A 22,400-nucleotide genomic window follows, 5' to 3' on the forward strand; every position below is an offset into this window, starting at 1 on the left:
GATAATATGCTAATTTGGGTATCGGGTACGTATAGGTGCCCAGCTAGGGCACTGGTCGCGGCCCACGGGGTTGGGTCGTGACAAAGAGGGACTTGCATATGGTATTCATCGACCTAGAAAAGGCTTACGATAAAGTTCCAAGAGAAATCCTATGGAGATGTTTGGAGGATAAAGGTGTACCTGTAGCATACATTAGGGTGATCAAGGACATGTATGAGGAAGCCAAAACTAGAGTAAGGACAGTAGGAGGGGACTCAGAGCACTTTCCAGTTGTGATGGGGTTGCATCAAGGATCAGCTCTTAGTCCGTTTTTATTTGCATTGGTGATGGATAGATTGACGCGACAAATTCAAGGTGAGGTGCCATGGTGTATGCTTTTCGCGGACGACATAGTCCTGATCGATGAGACTCGTAGCGGAGTTAACGCTAAGCTGGAGGATTGGAGACATACCTTGGATTCTAAAGGATTTAAGCTGAGTAGGACCAAGACAGAGTACTTAGAGTGTAAGTTCAGTGAGACACCCCAGGAGGTTGGCGTGGAAGTTAGGCTTGGTGCTCAGGCCATCCAAAAGAAAAGTAGTTTCAAGTACCTTGGGTCTATCATGCAAGGCAGCGGGGAGATTGACGATGATGTCACACATCGTATTGGGGTAGGGTGGATGAAATGGAGGCTAGCTTCAGGAGTGCTATGTGACAAGAAGGTGCCACCACAACTGAAGGGCAAGTTCTACAGAGTGGTGGTTAGATCGGCTATGTTGTATGGGGCGGAGTGTTGGCCAGTTAAGATCTCTCACGTTCAAAAGATGAAAGTTGCCGAGATGAGAATGTTGAGATGGATGTGTGGGCACACTAGGAGCGACAGGATTAGAAATGAGGCTATTCGGGATAAGGTGGGAGTGGCCTCAGTGGAAGACAAGATGCGGGAAATGCGACTAAGATGGTTTGGGCATGTGAAGAGGAGAGACATAGATGCCCCAGTGCGGAGGTGTGAGAGGTTAGCCATGGATGGTTTCAGAAGAGGTAGGGGTAGGCCAAAGAAATATTGGGGAGAGGTGATTAGACAGGACATGACGCAGTTACAGCTTACCGAGGACATGACCTTAGATAGGAAGGTGTGAAGGACCCACATTAGGGTAGAAGGCTAGTATATAAGTCTCATTATCTTTCCTTATTAGTAGGCGCATTAGTGCATTATAATTTCTTGTGCTTTGATTTATGTTATTATTTGCTACTTTCTGTACTTTGATTACTCTATTTTATCTGTGCCGCTTTCGTGATTTGCATTTCCATATCGCTTTGAATTCCTTGATTATCCTGTTTTACTGTGTCGCTTGCATTATTTCATTGCAATATCGTTTTAAATCTTTTAACCTTATCTGACCCCCTTTTTATGCTTCTATTGAGCCGAGGGTCTCTCGGAAACAGCCATCCTACCTTGGTAGGAGTAAGGTCTGCGTACATTATACCCTCCCCAGACCCCAAGATGTGGGATTTCACTGGGCTGTTGTTGTTGTTGTTGTTGTTGTAAGGCAATTTATAAGGCAAATTTTTAGTTATGTCGGAGACAACATAAGTTGTCTTAAGGCATAACTTTTAGTTATGCCGGATCCAACATAGGTTGCCTTATAAGGCAAATTTTTAGTTATGCCTTAAGGCAACATATGTCGGATCCAGCATAACTTTAGTTATGCCTTAAGTCAGCTTATGCCGCATAAAACAGACTTTTCTCAAAGCCTTACCTTGCGAAATTATTTTTCTTTTTATGTCTGAGCAGGGGTTCGAACCTAGAACTTCAGTATTTTCGGCCACCTTTTCAAGCAAAGGGCAAAACTTAAAGACCTTTGAGGGACAAAATTTAAAGACCACCCCAAAAGAAGAGCAATCCGCGCAAAAAAAATGTACGGAAAAGGAGAAATCTTTGGTATTTGTGACAATTAAACTACATAGTCCAACTTCTACTGAATATGGTACAACACCTCTAAGCATGAGCTAACCCTAACTTCTATGAAATGCCAAGATTGGACCTATGGTCGGCAAGGAGGACAACGTGAAGCTCCTGAAACTCTTCCTTATATGAGGTATTTTTCGCTACCTTAAGGTAGAGTTTGCCTTCAGGTATAAGGCAGAGTTTGCCTTCAGGTATAAGGCAGGTAGAGTTTGAATCCAAAACTCTACCTTTGCGATTTTTCTTTTTAATTTTTGACTGAGCGGGGGTTAGAATCCGAAACCCATTGATTTTTAGATGAAGGACAAAAATCAAGACCAACAATTTGAGGGACAAAAATTAAAGACCTGTGCCTTTGAAGGACAATCCGCGCAAAAAAATGAATTGGAGATCCAATGCTCACTCAGGCTAATTTGAACAGGTTTTTTCGTGAAGGACAAATATATTTCGCCTAAGTATAGTTGTATGAGGTATTTTGTTCCAGCACGAGTGTCAAATGTAATTGGAATGAAGCAGCATAAACTCGTCCAGTTTTAGGCTAGCAGATTTTGCTGTATAGAAAACATGGGGTTAGAAACTTGATAAGGTTTCTATATAAGAACACCACAATTTCATTTGCATGAAGCCAAATTATAATCTAATATCCTAAGTGAGCATTGGATCTCCAATTCATTTTTTTTGCGCGGATTGTCCTTCAAAGGCACAGGTCTTTAATTTTTGTCCCTCAAATTGTTAGTCTTTATTTTTGTCCTTCGTCTAAAACCAATACATTCTGAATTCTAACCCCCGCTCAGTCAAAAATTAAAAAGAAAAATCGCAAAGGTAGAGTTTTGGATTCAATCTCTACTTGCCTTATGCCTGAAGGAAAACTCTGCCTTAAGGTAGAGTTTTGCGGGCAAATTCTGTCTTGACATTTTTTTTAAAAAAAATTTGACTGAGCGAGATTTGAGCTCTGAACCTGTGAATTTTTAGGTGAAGAACAAAATTAAAAACCGGTAATTTGAGGAGCAAAAATTAAAGACCACCCCGAACAAGGACAATGCAAATTGCCCAATTCAGTTTGGTTGGTCCATAGGAAATGGGCTACCTATCATTGGGCGACTGAGTGGGTAAATCTGAAGCCCAAAATCTCAAAGTCTTAATACCAATGCCCGACAAAGTGAAGCTCAGTCTCGATCCTAGTCGTCCCCACCCTGGCTAATCAGTACTCCCTCGTCCCATAATAAGTGTCACTTTAGTCAATTTTTTTTATTCATAATAAATATAATCTTATAAAATCAAGATATAAATTGGCTAGTTTTTTTCAATTCTATCTTTAGACAATAAAGTAACACCTAAATGATGATTGGAAAAGCCACATAATAACTTGGTATTATTGGATTTCCAATGTAAAAAGGTTTACTTCTTGTGCATGCACTAATCAAAAGGTTGAAGTAATTAGTTTTTATTATATAGAGGTAATTTGGTAAACTTCACATTGCATTATTGATTTCTTAATGTGCGTGTTTTTAGCTAAGATGACATTTATTATGAGACGGAGGAAGTAATTTTGATCCATATATTCTAGTTTATCGAAGTTTTCACCCAAAAATCGCCCTATAGTCTACAGTCTACACATCAAATTCATCATCAGTATGGGGCATTTTGTATAGCTTTGGTGAGGCTGCATCTAGCTAATCACTACTAGTTAATAGCAGTTCTTTTTGATTTCTCCTTTTTTTCGACCGAGTCAGTTGTAGTTGAAAGTCATGCCACCTTTTTTTTTATTAAAATCTTTTTCAGTCTTAGCCACTTTGGTTTCTTCTTTGGAAAATGACGACTTTTACCTATTCAAATTAACCTTTTCTTTTTGTCCTACACTGCATTTTGCAGCAATTCTGTGATTCTGTCAAGACGTGATTGATTCTCAATTAGCTCCACTCACCAGATAACATGTTGGAACTTTGTTCTTTGTAATTGGACTTCTTTTTTTTTATTTCTTTCATAAAAATACATTTTGTGAAATAAACAGTAGGTACCTAGACAACGACCCTTGATCAGAAAATACAGAACTAAATATGAAAGGTAAAATAACGAATGAATCGAAACAGGGAATTTAAAAAATATAAATCGTCCATTGCCATGAGCTAGGCCAATGTTATGCCTTTCGTTCTTGGTTGCGATCAATAGCACTTTATATTTTAACTGATGCGGCGACATAAGGTGATGCCATCACCAACTGGAAGCTGGCAGATTTCGATTCTTGTATCAGCAGCCAAAGCCTTGTTGAGTTCCAATACAAAATCCCTATAATATCTAACGTATTTCCTGAGGGGTGCATCAGGTGGTGCCACTACTGATCCATTCCATAGGGTGTTGTCGTAGCCAATTAGTCCACCAATCTTGACCAAGTCAATTAATCTCTTGTGATAGTTCAAGTAATTGTCCTTGTCAGCATCCACAAATATGAAGTCGTATGATCCATGGTAATTGCCCTGTTACCAAAAATGATAACAAACATTAACAATCATAGACAAGTTTTCAGTTTATTCATTTGTTTGTATGTTCATGGGACTTTATGTACTTACGTCTTCAATCATTTTGTCCAGAACGGGAAGTGCAGGGCCTTCTCTGAACTCAATTTTGTGAGCTAGTCCAGCCTTTTCAATTACTGGAAGACCAATTTCGTAGTTTTCCCGGTTGATATCCATGGCAAGAATCTGAATCAATTGTTAGTAAATTAGTACGAATTTATTATAAGTTCAATTATCATTTGCGAGACTGCGAGAAATTGATAAAAATTAATTACCTTGCCATCATCGGGAAGAGCCATGGCAGTAGCAAGAAGAGAGTAACCAGTAAAAACACCAATCTCCATTGTATTTTTGGCATTTATGAGTTTGAGAAGCATGCTCAAGAATTGTCCTTCATCAGCAGAGGTGGTCATAATGTTCCTATTAATGAGTATATGAAGTTTTAATACTTAATGCCAGTTGGAAAATTACTACATTTAAGTATTCAATTTTACATGAACTATAGGCAAAGTAAGAAAAAAAAGGAGAAAGTTACCAAGGGTGATTTGCAGTAATCTCTCTGAGCTCTTTCATGGGTTTTGGCTCTCTTGGATATACACTCGTTTCAAGAATGTACTGTTGAAACATGATTGAAACAATTGATTAAAATCAATACGTCCATAAAAATTGTATATGTGACTGTAATGAGAAGTGGTTGTATGTGGTTTAATTTGCATGTAGTTTACCTGATAAAGGGCATCGCTTTGCAGGAGACTCTTGTGTCCAACTTCTTGATGTCTCCCATTTTCTCCATTGCTTGCCATTGTTGCTTGGTCTTTTGTTGGTGTTGAAGTGGATATTTAGCTACTTATGTTTCTGAAGTAGATAAGTCTTAAGTAAGTAAATCTGCTTTTGGAGTGATGAAAAGTGGCTTAATTTATAGTAGTGGAAAAGAAGAGAGACATGTAAATAGTGGTTGGCTGAATACGATTGGAAGTTGGTGAAGTCTCCTACTCTCCTTCCTCCTCTTACAATTTGTCCAATTGACCAACTCCTTTTTTTGACTTCAAATACATTGCCTAACAATATCCACCGCCAGCCTCTCACTTTCCTAATTTCAGATTAGGCTACTTTCCTTGACCAATTCAGTTGAAAAGTATTCTTTACTGTTTGAAGGGACTCATGTCAAGTGGACGATGCACTGCCGATATTTTTACACACAAAAAAAAAAAAATGAAAAAGCTGTAGGATCTGTGAACTCAATGATAAGTAATACGTACTCATTAAAAGTGGTTGGTTGCTGACTTAAAACTGGTAATCTTATGTAATTGTTGTCTTACAAATAATGGGCGAGCGGGCATGGAATTATTTTACTACTAGTAAATATACCCGCGCTTCGCGCGGTTATAATTTATAAAAATTTATAATTTTTATAAATGAATATTAAGTACTAATTAAATATTTCTTTATTTTTCTACCATGACCTATTACAATGGATCGACAACCGATTGTCTAGGGTGGCTCAATAGTATTAAGGGCCTAAAGTCGAACCTCATAATAAGGCCTAAACTAAAGGGGGAAAAGGGCAGCTTGATGCACAAAGCATTCCGCATTAGCGGGGAAGAGTCGCACCTGAAGGGGTGTGGAGTAGATAGGCAACCCTAATTCAAGCATTAGTGTCTACTTCCACGACTCGAACTCGTGGCCTATAAGTCATACAAAGACAACTTTACTGTTACTCCAAGAGTGCTCTTCTAATGAGGCCTAAACTTAGTTAATAAATTTTCATTGAAAGTCTATTTCTCTAGTAATCATAATCTTTTTTTCGAGGACTGAAATAAAGGCTTCATTTGCCTATGCCAGCCTTAATCCCCAGTGGATATTAAAATTGATCTCTCTCTCAACATAAATCATGTTTCTGTCAAGCACCAGGCTCCAAGTCCTTCAAGATGGAACTGATATCAAGGCAACTGTCTCACTGCACCCAACATTTCGTCCAACAGATTTCTAATATGGTCACGTTAAAGGCTCAACACCTAATTTGAAGAAGGTTTTTTTTTTGGCAGAATTTCAATCGGTGCAACATTAGTGGTGATTTAGTATATACTACCTCCGATCCATGTTATATTGTTTTTTCGCTTTTACCTTTAATCCAAAATAAATGATTTTTCAACATGGAAGGAGTACAGACATTACATTGAAGGGCATGTAAGAATGACAGTACTGAAGGATTTTGAGCTTGAATAAGCTAACATGTAATAAGACCGGAAAGACCAAACCTCTGAGCATTTGAAGTGCCATCAACACTTATTATTGTCTTCTAGCCTCTTCATCAGTCACTTCCCATGGAATATTCTCAAGCTAACAAACATTTAAAATATGATAAGCACACAATCAGTTCATTATGGGGTTGAGATGGTGGAATATCATAGCCGTGTCAAAAAATTAAATAACCAAAACGTGCAATAAGCTAGAGGTTAAGACAATCCCTTAAAATAGGCGACCACTTCCCTAAAGTATTTAGAATAGAAATTTAAATTAGTACATACTTCCTCCGAACAATATTATATGGGCATTTTTAGCTTTTATATTTAGTCCAAAATAAATAATTTTTTACATAATCAAGAAGGTATTTAATGTGCATGATCTTTTTTTTCTATTGCATATAGAAGATAAGTTGTATTATGAAGATCTTAACATAAATACGGAGAACTATATTGAGCAGTTTAAATTTAAATTGAACTCTATAAGAACCGATCACCGTATAGGTTGCGTTATACTTTATGTAAACGTCAAACACTCAAAGAAGGCAGAAACACATCATAATGGAGCAAATAAAACTGCAATTGATATTAAGTCACCAGACAACTTGTTTTTTATACCTTGTTAAAGTTGTGAAAATATTTTCATGGACGGATAGCAAGCTCCTCGGTTTTTTTCTTGCTTTCATCTCCTGGCTAAACTAAAATAAAAACATTAGAACGGGAATAACAGAAACGCGCAACATGAAAGCGATCAGACAACTTGTTCTTTTATACCTCGGCAAGTTTTGAAAATATACTGATGGACGGATAGCAAGCTCCTCGATTTCTCTTTGCTTTCATCTCCTGGCTAATAATTAGTACAACAACTTTAAACTCAGAATAATTAAGTTGGTAGTACAACAACAGGGAAGGAGTAATTCAAAGACATGTTAAAAACATCAAAACGAACGTAACGGAAACCCGAAACAGGAAAAAGACAACGATTAAAGATATAGACATTAGTATGAGTTGAAGACTTTTCTTAAAAAAGGTGCATATATAATTGAAAAAGATGTCAACTATACCACGTCACAGAAAATATGTACTATAAGCAAATCTTCGTGTACCTTCTAAAATTGATTGAATTTGTCAGAAGTTATAAATAAAACAATGGTCAATTTGAAATTTGACTTTAAACTCCCATTAAATCCAGAATGCAAATTCATTTATTCCACATTCTGACAAGTGACAAATTGTAAGGGCCATTTACCATATAATTGAGCAAAATTGAAGAAAGGGAACAACATATCGAAAAAGGTTGGAAAAGGAAGAATAAAAGGAGGGGAATGAAAGAAAGTTGAGACAATTGAAGAATCGGTGTCCAAGAAAGGAGTGGGGGAACGTTGTTTTTAGGTTATGGTGATAAGTGGCCGAGTTTGTAACTGCTTCTCTTTTAATCGGTGTATTAAGAGTTACAGTGTTTAGGAAAAGATGTGACTGTTAGAATATCTGTTTTATTGGAACACTTTTAATTATTTAAAATAGTTTTTTCTCCTCTAAATTCTGTAAAAATAGATAAATAGGAACTTGTGCCTGCTTTTATATAAATATGTGATTTTCTTAAGTTTGTTGGCGTTTGTTTGAGTAAAGAAATTTTTCTATGAAAATATATGTTAAAGTTTGATGAAATTTATATTTATTTATTTATTTACTTTGAGGATGAGAAATTCAAACTTATATGTAGTATTTTTAAAATTTCTCACAACTGAAATATTATTTTTGGACAACTAATTTATATGAGTAATCTTATTCTGCATTGGTCAATTTCACTATTATAGTGATACAAAGTAACAAATATATTTGAGATATAAGGTGTAAATCAAATGGTTCAAAATTAGAATCCTGAACGCCTAAATGGTGAAATGTTATTCCCCTGTTTTATTTTGTATAGCGTTATTTGATTAGACGTAAAATTTAAAAATATAATAAAAGATTTTTGACACACCAAAGTACAATTATAATTAGCGACTTGAGATATACTATGACATTCCTATAGCTATGCAAAATGAAAAGGTTATATATATAAAAAAAAAAAAAAAAAGATGTGTCTTTTTTTTTTTTACTGGAAGTAGAAAGAATTGAAGTCACATAAAATTAATTAGAGAGAGTATTCTTTCAGATGATGGCAATTTTCTTTCACTATCTAACCATGCCAAACCAAGTACTTGGAAAAGATCTGTTGAAAATAACTATCACATTGCCAAATGTAATTTGCTTGTATATGTTTATGGTGTATTTTCTTTTTCTCGGAGACGAGTCTGTCAAATGTAATTGGGATGAAGCAATATCTTCTCGTCCAATTTAAGCAAATAGATTTCGTTGTAAAGAAAACTTGGGTGACAGAGTGGGTAACTCTGAAGCTTAGAATCTTAAGTAGGCTACTCCTCTCCACCCTGGCCTATCTGATATTGAGAACTTAAGAATTTGCAAAAATAGGCTACTTTGAGGGCTGGTATTTAATTTTATCCCTGTTATTAAAAGTTTTGCATATAAGACCAAGCTACATAACTTTTCAAAGTTATGTCCGCCACGGCATCACTTTGAACAAGTTATGCCCCCGCCAAACTACCCTTGCAAATTTACTTAAATGGGAACAAAAGTTAAATAACAGACTGAAATGATCCTATTTATGCAAATCTCCCTTGATATAATTTGGTTTATTTTAGCGCGTTGGTCAAAAATAGAACACTAGTCCCCTTTAGAAATTACTATATTGATGCATATGGCTTAAGCTTGGAAGCTGCTTCTCTTTTTCTTTTTTCTCTTTTTGGTTTTTTTTTTGGGGGGTGGGGGGGGGGGGGGGCGGGGGTGGTTGGAAGTTTTAATCACCCAAAAAAATCGCCCTATAATCTACACCAATGATGCATACTGTTGAGAAATGCAAAAAATTATAGTGTATATATATGGTAGATTTTTTATGTTTATATACATATATTAACTTTTGAATACCCTGAAAAAATGCAAAAGGTTAACTTAAGTAGTTTAAAGTGTTCAAAATTGTCTCAGGCACCACCAGCCCCACTGACCTGTGACATTTTCGACATTTGATCTTTGAACTTGAAATTTTTCTTATTTATCAAAATACATTGTGAAACAAACTGTAGGAAATATAGACTATGTAATCTTTACAAGAAAAGAGAACTGATAAAAGATAAAATAACGAATGATTCAAACAGGGGAATTCAAAAAACAATAAATCCTCCATTGCCATGAGCTAGTCCAGTAGTGGCATGACTTCCATTTTTGGTTGCCACAAATAGACAATGGTTCTGTATATTTAACTAATGCGGCGGCAAAGGGTGATTCCATCACCAACTGGAAGCTGGCAAATTTCGATTCTTGGATCAGCAGCCAAGGCTTTGTTGAGTTCCAATACGAAATCTCTATAATATCTAACATATTTCCTGAGGGGTGCATCAGGTGGTGCCACCACTGATCCATTCCATAGGGTGTTGTCATAACCAATTAGTCCACCAACCTTCACCAAGTCGATTAATCTCTTGTGATAGTTCAAGTAATTGTCCTTGTCAGCATCCACAAATATAAAATCATATGATCCATGATATTTGCCCTGTTACCAAAAAATGATAAATAAAAGTTAACATTAACCATCATAGACAAGTTTATAGTAATAATTTATTTATTTGATATTATGTTCATGGGATTTTAGGTACTTACGTCTTCAATCATTTGGTCAAGAACGGGCAGTGCAGGGCCTTCTCTGAATTCAATTTTGTGAGCTAGTCCAGCTTTTTCAATTACCGGAAGACCAATCTCATAGTTATCCCGATTGATATCCATGGCTAGAATCTGAATCAATTTTAGTATATTAATACATATTTATATGTTCAATTATCATAACTACAAGAAAATGGTAAAGTTAATTACCTTGCCATCATCAGGAAGAGCCATGGCAGTAGCAAGCAGAGAGTAACCAGTAAAAACACCAATCTCCATAGTGTTCTTGGCATTGATGAGTTTGAGAAGCATGTTCAAGAATTGTCCTTCATCAGCAGAGGTGGTCATGAGGTTCCTGTTTTTTTGGGGGGGTCAAATGAAGAATTCCATACTTAATTCCAGCTAGAAAGTTGCCACATTTGATGTTCATTCAATTTACAGGAACTAATTAAAGTTCAAAGTAAAGTAGGAGAAAGTTACCAGGGGTGTTTTGCAGTAATCTCTCTTAGCTCTTTCATGGCTTCAGGTTCTCTTGGATAAACACTTGTTTCAAGAATGTACTGTTGAAGCACAAATCAAACAATTTATTAAAATCAACTTGCTCATAAAAGATTTTTGCACAGGGAAATTAGTGTCTTGTGACAATATGAATTAGAAGTGGCTATATGTGGTTTAATTTGCATGTAGTTTACCTGATAAAGGGCATCACTTTGCAAAAGACTCTTGTGTCCAACTTCTTGGTGTCTTCCATTTTCTCCATTGCTTGCCATTGCTACTTGATCTTTTGTTGGTGTAGAAGTGGATATTTTAGCTATCTTTGTTTCTAAAGTAGATAGGTCTTAAGTAAGCAACCTGCTTTTGAAGAGACGAAAAAGACTTAATTTATAGTAGTAGAAAACAAGAGAGACATATTGTAAAGAGGGGAGGGGTTGGTTGGTGGAAAATGATTGGAAGTTGGTGAATATTTGGTTCTTTCTCCTACAGTTTCTTGGAGAATAAAGCCAAACGACGACCAACTCCTTTTTTGACTTAAAATCCATTACCCAACTCTCACTATTTCAGATTAGGCTACTTTCTTGGACAAATTCAGTTGGAAAGTATTCTCTATTGGAAGAGTCGACTGCTCCTCAAGGATTAGTAATTCAGTAAATACAATGATAAAGTAGTTGGTTGTTGACTTAGTTGGAGTTTGGACGTACTATTTGAAATCATGATTTGCGGAGGCGGATCCAGAATTTAGATTTTGTGGGTTCAATATTAAGAATTTTAGTATTGACCTCATTATATTTTAAAAGTTATGGGTTCATATCTATTATATATACAATTTTAATAATTTTTTACACATAACTTTATACTCCGTGTTGAAAGTGGGGGTTCAATTGAAACCTCACTTAATAGGCTAGATCCGCCCCTGATGGTTTGAAATCAGCTTTTGGACATGCGACCATAGGATGAAATCCCAAATCATCCAAAAAGATTTTGGGGCTTCAAATTATAATTTCAAACCATGTCCAAACGGCACCTAATGGTAAGTACTATTATGTAATTGTTTCTTACAAATAATGGGCGACAGGGTATGGAATTACTATGTTTTTAAGTTTGTTGGCCTTTGTTAAAGGATGATAATATTTACTCTCTCCTATTCATATTCGGTGGCGGACCCATGTATAACTTTTGGGTGCTCCAGCACCATTTAACTCAGTCACGGGGTGTATAGCTGTATAGAAAATATAAAGGAAACAGATATAAATAGTTAATAGAGCACCCCCGAACTCAAAATTCCCAGGTCCAGCACCCCCGAACTCAAAATCCTGGGTCCGCCACTGTTCATATTATATGGCGTTTTTCGTTTTTACATTTAGTCCAAACTAAAAAGATTTTTTATATCTTTTATAAATAGTTTTTTTACATAAATAAAAAGATACTGTTCATTTTTTTTTTTCAAATTTAACTTTATTTAGATAAGTGGATTTTTACTATTTAATTAAGGGTTAATTTAGTGTATGGAACGGAGGGAGTATATAATTATTTTGAGGCTGAGAAATTCAATCTTATATGTCATATTTATCCTGCATTGGTCAACTTGACTCTTGATGAGATAAAATAATACTAACAACTATGTTTGAGACAAAGCGTAAATCAAATGCTTCAAATTTAGAATCCTGAACGGGCAAATGGCAAAGTGTTACTCTTTCATTTTATATTATATAACGGTGTTTTGATTGGTGCGAAATTGCGAAATTTTAAAAAGAAAGAAAGATTTTTGACACACTAAAAGTACATTATAATTTGTGGTCTTAAATAGATATAAGAGCACGCTATTAATTAAGAGTAGAATGAAAAGTTTATAATTAAAGAATTTTAAATATAAAACATGTGTCATTTTCCTTAAAATGACAAAAAATAAAAGAGCGTGACATAAAATTAATTAAAGAAAATAGTCTTAGATAGATCAATCAAGTTTCAGATGATGGTAATTTTCTTTCATTATCTAACGATGTCAAACCTCAAGTACTTGAAAATATCAATTGATTTAACTGTCACATTGCCAAGTGTAATTTGCCTGTATACGTATGGTGTTTTTTTTTTATTCTCCAACGCGAGTCTGTCAAATACAATTGGGATGAAGCAACATAAACTCGTCCAATTTTGGCAATAGCCCAGAATCTTAAGAGGCTATTCTTCCCCACCCTAATCAATCTGAAATTGAGAATTCAAAAATTTGCAAAAAATATGATACTTTGAGGGCTGGGCATAAACTATGTCGTGCTTGTTTAAAGCTATGCCCACCTGGCATAAATTTTGAACAAGTTATATCTCGCATAACATTGAGCAAGTTATGTCCCCGTCAAACTACTCTTGTAGGGCAAGTATTTACTTTTTTCTTAGTTAGAGACCAATGTCTTGGGACTAACGTGGAATCCGCTCAAGCACCTACTAATTAGCTAATATCAAATGTGTTCCCCGAACCAAAAGTTAAATAACAGTTTGGAAGCTGAAATGATCCTATTGGTACAAATCTCGCTTGAGAATTTGCTTGATTTTAGTGCATTGGCCCAAAAATAGAACAATACTCCCCTTTAGAAATTATTTTTGACCCCTATGTTTTAGGTTTGGAAGCTTGCCGATTCTTCTTCTTCTTCTTTTTCTTTTTAAGGAGGGGGGTGTGTTGGAAAATCAGGAAGGAGGGGATACTCAAATAATTTAAATTCTCGGTTAAAGACAAGTGAGATAACTATTCTTCTTTGTTTCACTAACTTGACTTATATAATCACTCATTCTCTTTGAAGAAAAGTGGGAAACATATATTTCCGCTGACTTAACTTGCATATAAGACTATATTTTTTCTTCTCATCTCATATGACTATAGTGTCTGGATATTTATAGGACTATCCTATCATGTACCTAATCTAGTACATGGATCATCATTTAATTCTATTTTTCCTCCTTTTTTCTCAAATACATGCATTCAACCATACACATACTTACATCAATATCTAAATACATGAACTAACTAAATTCATGTATAGCATAAATCAAAAAGTCTTTTTCTTCTTCCAAGGTAAGGTTCACATTTTAACCGGTGGGGGTGTGGCCGTGTGGGTGTTTCAGTTACGGAATATTCTTCCAACATGCCATCTAAAGATGAACGATGTTTGAAACTGCATTTCGTGTCAGTGCTCATGGGTGTGATGCAACAGATTACCAACTAGCTTCATTGACCTATTTACAGTTTGGACATTCGATCTCTGAACTTGAATTTCTTTATTTATAAAAGTACATCGTCAAATAAGCAGTGGGCAACATAGTTAATGCAACCTTTGCCAGAATAGACAGAACTAAAAGAAAAAAATAAAATAACGAATGATTAAAACAGGGGATTTCGAAAATGATAAATCCTCCATTGTCATCTGTGGCATGCCTTTCATTCTTGGTTGCCATCAATGGTACTACATGAATATTTTAACTGATGCGACGGCAAAGGGTGATGCCATCTCCAACAGGAAGTTGGCAAATTTCGATTCTGGAATCAGCAGCCAAGGCCTTGTTGAGTTCCAATACGAAATCTCTATAATACCTAACATATTTCCTTAGGGGTGCATCAGGTGGTGCCACTACTGATCCATTCCATAGGGTGTTGTCATAGCCAATTAGTCCACCAACCTTGACCAAGTCGATTAATCTCTTGTGATAGTTCAAGTAATTGTCCTTGTCAGCGTCCACAAATATGAAATCATATGATCCATGATATTTGCCCTGTTACCAAAAATGATAAACAAACATTAACAATCATAGTCAAGTTTTCAATTTATGTTTTGTTGTTGTTCATCGGACTTTAGGTACTTACGTCTTCAATCATTTGATCAAGAACAGGAAGTGCAGGGCCTTCTTTGAATTCAATTTTGTGAGCTAGTCCAGCTTTTTCAATAACTGGAAGACCGATCTCATAATTTTCCCGGTTGATATCCATTGCTAAAATCTGAATCATTTTATAGTAAATCAGTACGAATTAACTATAATTTTCAATTATCATTTGCGAGACTGTGAGCAATTGGTAAAAGTTAATTACCTTGCCATCATCAGGAAGAGCCATGGCAGTAGCAAGAAGAGAGTAACCAGTAAAAACACCAATCTCCATAGTGTTCTTGGCATTTATGAGTTTAAGAAGCATGCTCAAGAATTGCCCTTCATCAGCAGAGGTGGTCATGATGTTCCTATTAATTTTTTAATGAAGATTTTAATACTTAATTCCAGCTAGAAAATAGTCACCACATTTAAGTATCCAATTTTGCATGAACTAAAGTAAAATGAGAAGTAGGAGAAAGTTACCAAGGGTGTTTTGCAGTAATCTCTCTGAGCTCTTTCATGGCTTCAGGTTCTCTTGGATACACACTTGTTTCAAGAATGTACTGTTGAAACAAAAATCAAACAATTGGATTAAGATCAACATGTTCATAAAAGTTTTGCATAAGTAAATTAATTTCCTGTATGACAATATGAATGAAAAATGGTATGTGGCCTTTAATTTGCATGTAGTTAATTTACCTGATAAAGTGCATCACTTTGCAAGAGACTCTTGTGTCCAACTTCTTGGTGTCTTCCATTTTCTCCATTGCTTGCCATTGCTAGCTGCTTGTGAATATTTTAAGTATCTTTTGTTTGTGAAATAGGTAAAGTCTTAAGTAAGCAACCTGCTTTTGGATAGATGAAAATTGCTTAATTTATAGCAGTGGAGAAAAAAGAGAGACATGTAAAAGAATGGTAGGCTGAAAATGATTGGAAGTTGGTGAAGTCTCCTACGCTCCTTCCTCCTCTTACAATTTGGGGGACAATACAGCCACTTGACCAACTCCTTTTTTGACTTTCATTATCCATTACCTACCAATACCCACTACCCAGCTCTCACTTTCCCATATTTCAAATTTCAGTACATAATTTATGGGCTATCTTTGACAAAATCAGGATGCAAAGTATTCTTTATTTGGAGATTTTTTCTTAAAAAGCTTTAGGATTAGTATAACTGTGTGAACCCAATATAAGTTATAACAAAGAAGTTGGGTTGTTGACTCAAAAAATAATAAAGCTTGAACATTAGGGATAATGACGTCTCTCCAAATTTGACTTCATAACAAACGCAATATTACGTTTGACTAGCTTATTTTGATTTTTTTAAATAATTCTTTTAACTTATTTATTATTAATGCAAATAATTATAATCTGACTAAAATGCCCTTTCTACTTGTTTAAGTTTAAAACAATTGTTACAAGAAAATCTAAGTACGAGAAGTAAGTATAATATTTCAAAAAGTTCCACTAATTTGAAGCCTTTCCTTCTAGTATCATTAACCTCAAATTATATGATACTCTCAAATTGTTCATTTTTTTAGTTCGCTTATAAGTTATAACTAGGGGTGTACATGGATCGGGTTGATTCGGATTTTTTAAACACCAAACCAAACCAATTGCGTCGGGTTTTTAAATTTATACACCAAACCAAACAAAAAAAAATCGGGTTTTTTCGGGTTTTTTTTCCGGAATAGTCTTGATACAAAACATATAACTTTTACTTCAAATATTTCTTTAGTCCTGGTAAGATACAACTATATAATTAAGGTGTTTCTTAAGAAAATAACACAAAATGTGAGAAGAGTGATGACATTGTATTAAAATATTCAACAAAAGCTAATAAAATCGGTTAAAATAAATATTGTTAATTAACAAGCCATAAAGAAAATGAACATAATCTAAAAATACTAAGTCATGCTAAAATAAGTACGGCTAATAAGTATTAATTACATGACGAAAAAAAAACTTAAGTTATATATTTTCACTCTCTAAATCAATTATGCAAAATTAAAGAATAGATATCCAATATTATTGTCATTCCTAGTGGTAAATTGAATTTCTTTTGTTAGCATAGTGTTGAGTTGGTGTTATTTTGGACTTTATTTGAGTTACTAACATCCATGGGATATAAACTTATGGACATACAAAATTCTAAGTTCAAGCTCGAATAATATGATAATAGATAAAAAAAACTACGAAAAAATTTAAGAAATATTTATAAATTACATTACAAATAAATATTTTTATGCATAAAATATTTTATAAATTGAATACATGTAATGTCGGGTTGGTTTGGTTCGGTTTGACTTTTTTTTAATTAAAACGAAACCAAACCATTATGGTCGGCTTTTTTTTTCCAACACCAAACCAAGTCAAACTAAATCACTAGTCGAATTTTTTTCTCGATTTGGTGCGGTTTGTCGGTTTACTTTGTACACCCTGCTTATAACATTGATTGACTAATGTTAAGAAACAGAGAATAGTGTTTATTATATATCAGCCTCAAACTCAAGAAGTGGAATGCAACAAATTATTTTAAAATCCTTAAAATGATGAAAGAAACAATCATGAGAGAACATTTTTGTTTGTCTCTAGGTTAGAAACTAGGTTATTAGGTTATGATGGAGGGTCTTCTGATCCAATAATTTTATGTTATCGAATTATTGTTGTCATTTGAATAATAAGCAAGAGGGACATAGAACTGTGCCATTGTTTTTTTAAGAGTTTGTTGAAGAGGATAAGTTGGCATAATTTGTTTAGAGGGTATCAACTATCAAGTAGGGAAGACCTGAATTAGAAAGGAGTACCAACATTTCAATCAAAGAAATAAACAAAAAGAGAAAAATAAAAAAATAAATCGTCTGGTATGAATATGCGTATGGTATTGACACAAAATGTTTTTCAGAATTTATTTTCAAAAAAGTAAGTCTCTTTTTTTTTTTATGCAAAAAATATATATTTTAGGGAACATCCTCGAAAGAGAAAAATAAGTTGGCTCATTTATGGCTGAAGTTATTTTCCTTTACGACTAACTTGACTAACTTACCAACTGCATATCTCAACTCTAACCAAGAGTTATAGTATCATCAATCTTTAATACTCAAAAAACTTAATCAAAACATTTCAACTTTCTAACATTATTATCATTTTACCAGATGCTTTTTCGAAAATATATTTCATACACCAACTAAATACCAAAAAAAAATAAAAAATCAGAAAGACATTTTTCAGAAAAAGAATTGCCAAAGATGCTAAAACTTTGGTGAGTGGACCAAGGCTGCCAGTCTTGATTCCCCTAATCATAGCAAGTGAGCAAACAGGGAAACTTCATACTATTGATAATTAAGATGATAGATACATCTTTCTTCTCTCTTTTATTTTCATTTTTCATTTTCTCTTTATTTTTTCTTCTGGTCGTCACATTCAGAAAACAAGAAAAAATGAGGAAAAAAATAAATAAATTGGAAACAAGGTTCAGAGTTGACTATTATTGGTGGTATTGGTGGAATTATAGTTTAGTATTTTTATAACTCCTAAAAATCATTGGGAGACAAAATATAGATTGAATGAATCCTTTACAAATGTATATAACTCCAAGATTCTATGTCATTAAAAAATCAAGGGGGGTAGTTATATGCATGCTTCTGTCCCAAGGCTTCAAATTTCATTAGTGCATGCATAACCTATTTACAGCTATCTTAAAAAGAATCTTGATAAAGCTACGTGTATAGTACTACGTGACGGGATGTCATGAATTGTGAAGGTAGTTTCCGATGGATAAATTATTGCTCTATCTATTTCATTTACATAATATTTGATTAGTCACTGAATTTAAGAAGAAAAAAGATTTTTAATGTGTAACAACAAATTAGTATTAAGATCAACGATCTTCAACATGTCATGTGTTAAACTCTTAATTACAAGAACGACATGTCATTGTCGGCCATAACAAGTACATTGATGATTTTTATAGAATTGATCAAAAAGTGTCATATAAAATTAACTGTTGAAATACTTGTAAGCTTTGAAGGATAATGACAAAAATCAATCAATTAGACCTTGTGACTAATAAGTACTGAAAATTCGTTACGTGATGTATATAATATAGCATGATAAGTTGGGGAAATTCATGCCTTTTGCCCTCTTACTAAACATTTTGGATTTATAGTTTACATGCATTATTCATGATTGATTTTTCACTCAACGCGCCTGATGCAATATTTGATATAATGTCCACATAGTAGAACTTGAATATACCATTGATTACTTCTGAATAATTTTTACATATATTGGTGGTTACGTCTCTTTTTTGTACTTGACATTTCTCAATTGTATTACCAAATAAAAGACATTTCTCATTTTATTCTACAACAGTGTGTTCTACCAGATTTTTTTTATTTATTTTTTTTGCTTAGATTTTCTTCTAATATGAAAGATCCACATAAGAATGTGAAAATTGAACCTACTGAAGCAAACTGACAAAGAGAAACTATAAATAATGAATTTTATATATTTAGTGTGATTTGATCGGTTAAAATAAATAAGTCTCTTCTTTAAACAGATTACCTACTCACGGCAGAAAATTAACGAATTTTGTCTGATTATATCAAAATATTTTCTTACACCGCCAGTAGGGAAAAAAAACAATTCTTAGCTAATGGCAATATCAATTTTCTAATCGAATAAGTATTGGGCCTTTGCTTTTTGAGCCCATGTGGTAATTTACTGGTCTTGAGACTTCTCCCCTACTCATAATAACAAGGGGAAAAGAACACCAATGTCCACTGCACGCAAAATAATTATCCTTTCATGCCCTCCTTACTTTCATATCCACAAAACTATTTTGTAGGTAATTTTTTCTTTTTTCTTCTTTTCTTTTTTGTTTATCTACTTCCTTTTTCTTTTCTTTGGGCATATTAGGAGTGACAGGATTAGAAATGAAAATATCTAAGACAAGGTGGGAGGAGCTTCAGTGGAGGATAAGGTGCGGGAAGCGAGGTTGAGATGGTTCGGGCATGTGCAGAGGAGGTTAGCTATGCATGATTTCAGGAAAGGCAGGGATAGGCCGAAGAAATATTAGGGAGAGGTAACTAGACGGGACATGGTGCAGGTCCAGTTTACTGAAGACATGACTTTAGATAGGAGGTTATGGAGAACGCAAATTAGGATAGAGGGGTAGCAAGTAGTTGAATGTTGTCCTGCTTATCATTTCACACTAGTAGTCGTGGTATTATTCTTGTAGTTCCCTATCGTTTGATTTTTGTTACTATTTGTTGCTGCTTGTACTTTGATTAACATATTATTTTGTGGTAGTTACGACTCCTTTCCGTTCAGTCAGCTTTATCCTGCTTTCTATAGTATTTTGTCATGCCTTTTATACTGTTTTGAATTGCTGGTTCTTGTGCCTAGGGTCTATCGGAGACAACCCCTCCACCTCCCAAGGTAGAGGTGAGATCTGCGTACGCTCTACCCTCCCCAAACCCCACTTTGTGGGATTTCATTGGGTATGTTGTTTCTTTTCTTTCTTTTATCTTTTTCTTTTTTCTCATTTTTTTCTTTTTTATTCTTTTTTGTTCAGTTTTTTTTTCCCAAATCATATTATTCATTATTTTCTTTGTTCACCATAATCCGATTCCATATCTAATTCTAGCTCCTTTCCTTTTTTTTTTTCTTCTATTTTCTTTCTTTTTCTTATTTTTATTTCTTGTTCCTTTTTTAATTTCGTTAGTTTCTTTTTTCTCAATAATCTAATTTCATTCACTTTTTTTTTGATTTTTTTTCTTTAATTTAATTTCATTCACTTTTTTTTTTGTTCTTCTTCTTTTTAAAATTTAGGTGATTTTCATTCACTTTTTCCTCCTTTCTAATTTCTTTTTTTTTCATAATCTAATTCTATACACCTTTTGGCTCCTTTATTTTTCTTTTCTTTTTTCTATATCAATAAAAAGAAAATTGATATAGTACATATTTTTATTTATTTTTATTTTTTCTATATCTAAAAAGATAACGTATTCTAGCATATATTTTACCAAATTAGTAGTAGTTGAAATATATTGTTGCAGTATACTATAAAACCCACATGATATATCATATACTGACATGGTATCATAGATAACAGATTTATTCAATCAAAAGTACTCCTCAGTCTTATATGATACTCACATGTTATATATAATATACTGACAGGGTATCATAGAAGACTAGTCGTTCATTCCTTCAAGAAAAACACTCAGTCCTCTATGTTACCAAACTGGTATATATCATAGACTGACAGGTATCATAGATGGCGGATTTATTCATTCCTCAGTCTTTTATGATACCCCACATGATATCATATATTGGCAAGGTATCATAGATGACAGATTCATCTCAACATCACTCAGTCCTTCAAAATAAAAATAAAAAGTTATTAAAAAATTCAACAAATAGAGTTTTTATATCATTTTTAGCAAGTTGTAAAAAAAATCATAAGTGTTATAAATATTATTATAATATTATGATGTCTATTTTTAGGAGAAATTTTACGGTTTGTGACTTTGGCACCAAGTCAATTCTATCCTATAAATAGAGGGGTTCTCTTCATTGTATTTCATCCCTGATAAAAAATAAGAACCCTCTTCTCTCTTTCTCTACAATATTCTTATTCTTGTTTCATTATTTTATAATACGTTATCAGCACGAGTCTCTAATTTATTAAAGTGGAATTGATTTTCTTGTTCACAAAAAATAACATGCCGTTGGTGCATAATTGTTCCAGTGGAAAGAGAACTTGACCGAGAGGCGGCGATTAAGGATTGATTAACAACGTGTAATTAAGTTTTGCAATGGACCACGGACAAACAGACCATTATATCCAGGTAATATTGATGAATCATAATGAGCATATTTATGACAGTAACTCTATTATAATTATTTGCCAAGTACAGTTCTTTTACTGATGCAACATAAGATATTCTCATCTGGTTTACCCTTTTAGTAATTTATTAAATTACTGTTTATCTTTTGTTTTCAATTCATTTCGGAGGCTCACCATGATTGAGATTTACGTTTATACCACCCGAAGTGGTGATATTGTCGTAGTCTGCTTAAGACTAAATTATGCCTATTAACACCAGAAGTGGTAATATTTTTATAGGCTTGTTGTTTTGCTCCTGAAGTAGCAATATCTTAAAAGAGGTTATAAGCCATTATAATTTAATATGCTTAAGGCACGTTTCCGATGAATAAAATTTTTTGATAAATGTTATAAATAGGGGTGGGCGTTCGGTTTTTCGGTTCGGTTTTATCAAACTTCGGTGTGGCTATTTCGGGTTCGGTTTTTTGAAGGTGGACACCGAACACCGACCAAACTAGTTCGGTTCGGTTCTTTCGGTTTCGGTTTTTTAAAGTTCGGTTCGGTTCGGTTTCGGTTTTTTCAATTCGGTTTTTTTGATATGATATTAGAAGCGATTCCTTGACACTAATTCATATTCTTAAAAGCAATAAAACATAAAACTGATAAATTGAAATCAAAATCAAACAAACAGGATATACAAGAATAGAAACTATTACAATGATATAGGATTACTAGGTGATATATACATACCGTAAGAATAATTAAGAAAATACATAAAGGACTTACATTAATCCTAAAGA

General features: G+C 34.0%; 3 protein-coding genes across 3 annotated transcripts; all 3 read right to left on the bottom strand.

Moving 5' to 3' along the window:
* Nucleotides 1–3,887: 3,887 nt before the first annotated feature.
* LOC132622191 (caffeoyl-CoA O-methyltransferase 3-like) lies at nucleotides 3,888–5,360 on the bottom strand. The gene is made up of 5 exons (XM_060336748.1): nucleotides 5,184–5,360; nucleotides 4,994–5,073; nucleotides 4,734–4,878; nucleotides 4,513–4,644; nucleotides 3,888–4,419 (listed from the first exon to the last, which is right to left on the bottom strand). Exons 1-5 carry the CDS (start codon nucleotides 5,259–5,261, stop codon nucleotides 4,126–4,128), a joined length of 729 nt encoding a protein of 242 aa, XP_060192731.1. The 5' UTR covers nucleotides 5,262–5,360; the 3' UTR covers nucleotides 3,888–4,125.
* Nucleotides 5,361–9,783: 4,423 nt separating this feature from the next.
* On the bottom strand, nucleotides 9,784–11,285 carry LOC132622192 (caffeoyl-CoA O-methyltransferase). Its single transcript, XM_060336749.1, has 5 exons — nucleotides 11,111–11,285; nucleotides 10,899–10,978; nucleotides 10,629–10,773; nucleotides 10,419–10,550; nucleotides 9,784–10,311 (listed from the first exon to the last, which is right to left on the bottom strand). The coding sequence occupies exons 1-5, from the start codon at nucleotides 11,186–11,188 to the stop codon at nucleotides 10,018–10,020; spliced, it is 729 nt and encodes a 242-aa protein (XP_060192732.1). The 5' UTR covers nucleotides 11,189–11,285; the 3' UTR covers nucleotides 9,784–10,017.
* Nucleotides 11,286–14,164: 2,879 nt separating this feature from the next.
* On the bottom strand, nucleotides 14,165–15,623 carry LOC132623536 (caffeoyl-CoA O-methyltransferase 3). The gene is made up of 5 exons (XM_060338315.1): nucleotides 15,465–15,623; nucleotides 15,249–15,328; nucleotides 14,989–15,133; nucleotides 14,767–14,898; nucleotides 14,165–14,675 (listed from the first exon to the last, which is right to left on the bottom strand). The coding sequence occupies exons 1-5, from the start codon at nucleotides 15,540–15,542 to the stop codon at nucleotides 14,382–14,384; spliced, it is 729 nt and encodes a 242-aa protein (XP_060194298.1). The 5' UTR covers nucleotides 15,543–15,623; the 3' UTR covers nucleotides 14,165–14,381.
* Between the last annotated feature and the right edge of the window lie 6,777 nt (nucleotides 15,624–22,400).

The sequence above is a fragment of the Lycium barbarum genome, chromosome 12, assembly GCF_019175385.1.
Source record: "Lycium barbarum isolate Lr01 chromosome 12, ASM1917538v2, whole genome shotgun sequence".
Classification (NCBI taxonomy): domain Eukaryota; kingdom Viridiplantae; phylum Streptophyta; class Magnoliopsida; order Solanales; family Solanaceae; genus Lycium; species Lycium barbarum.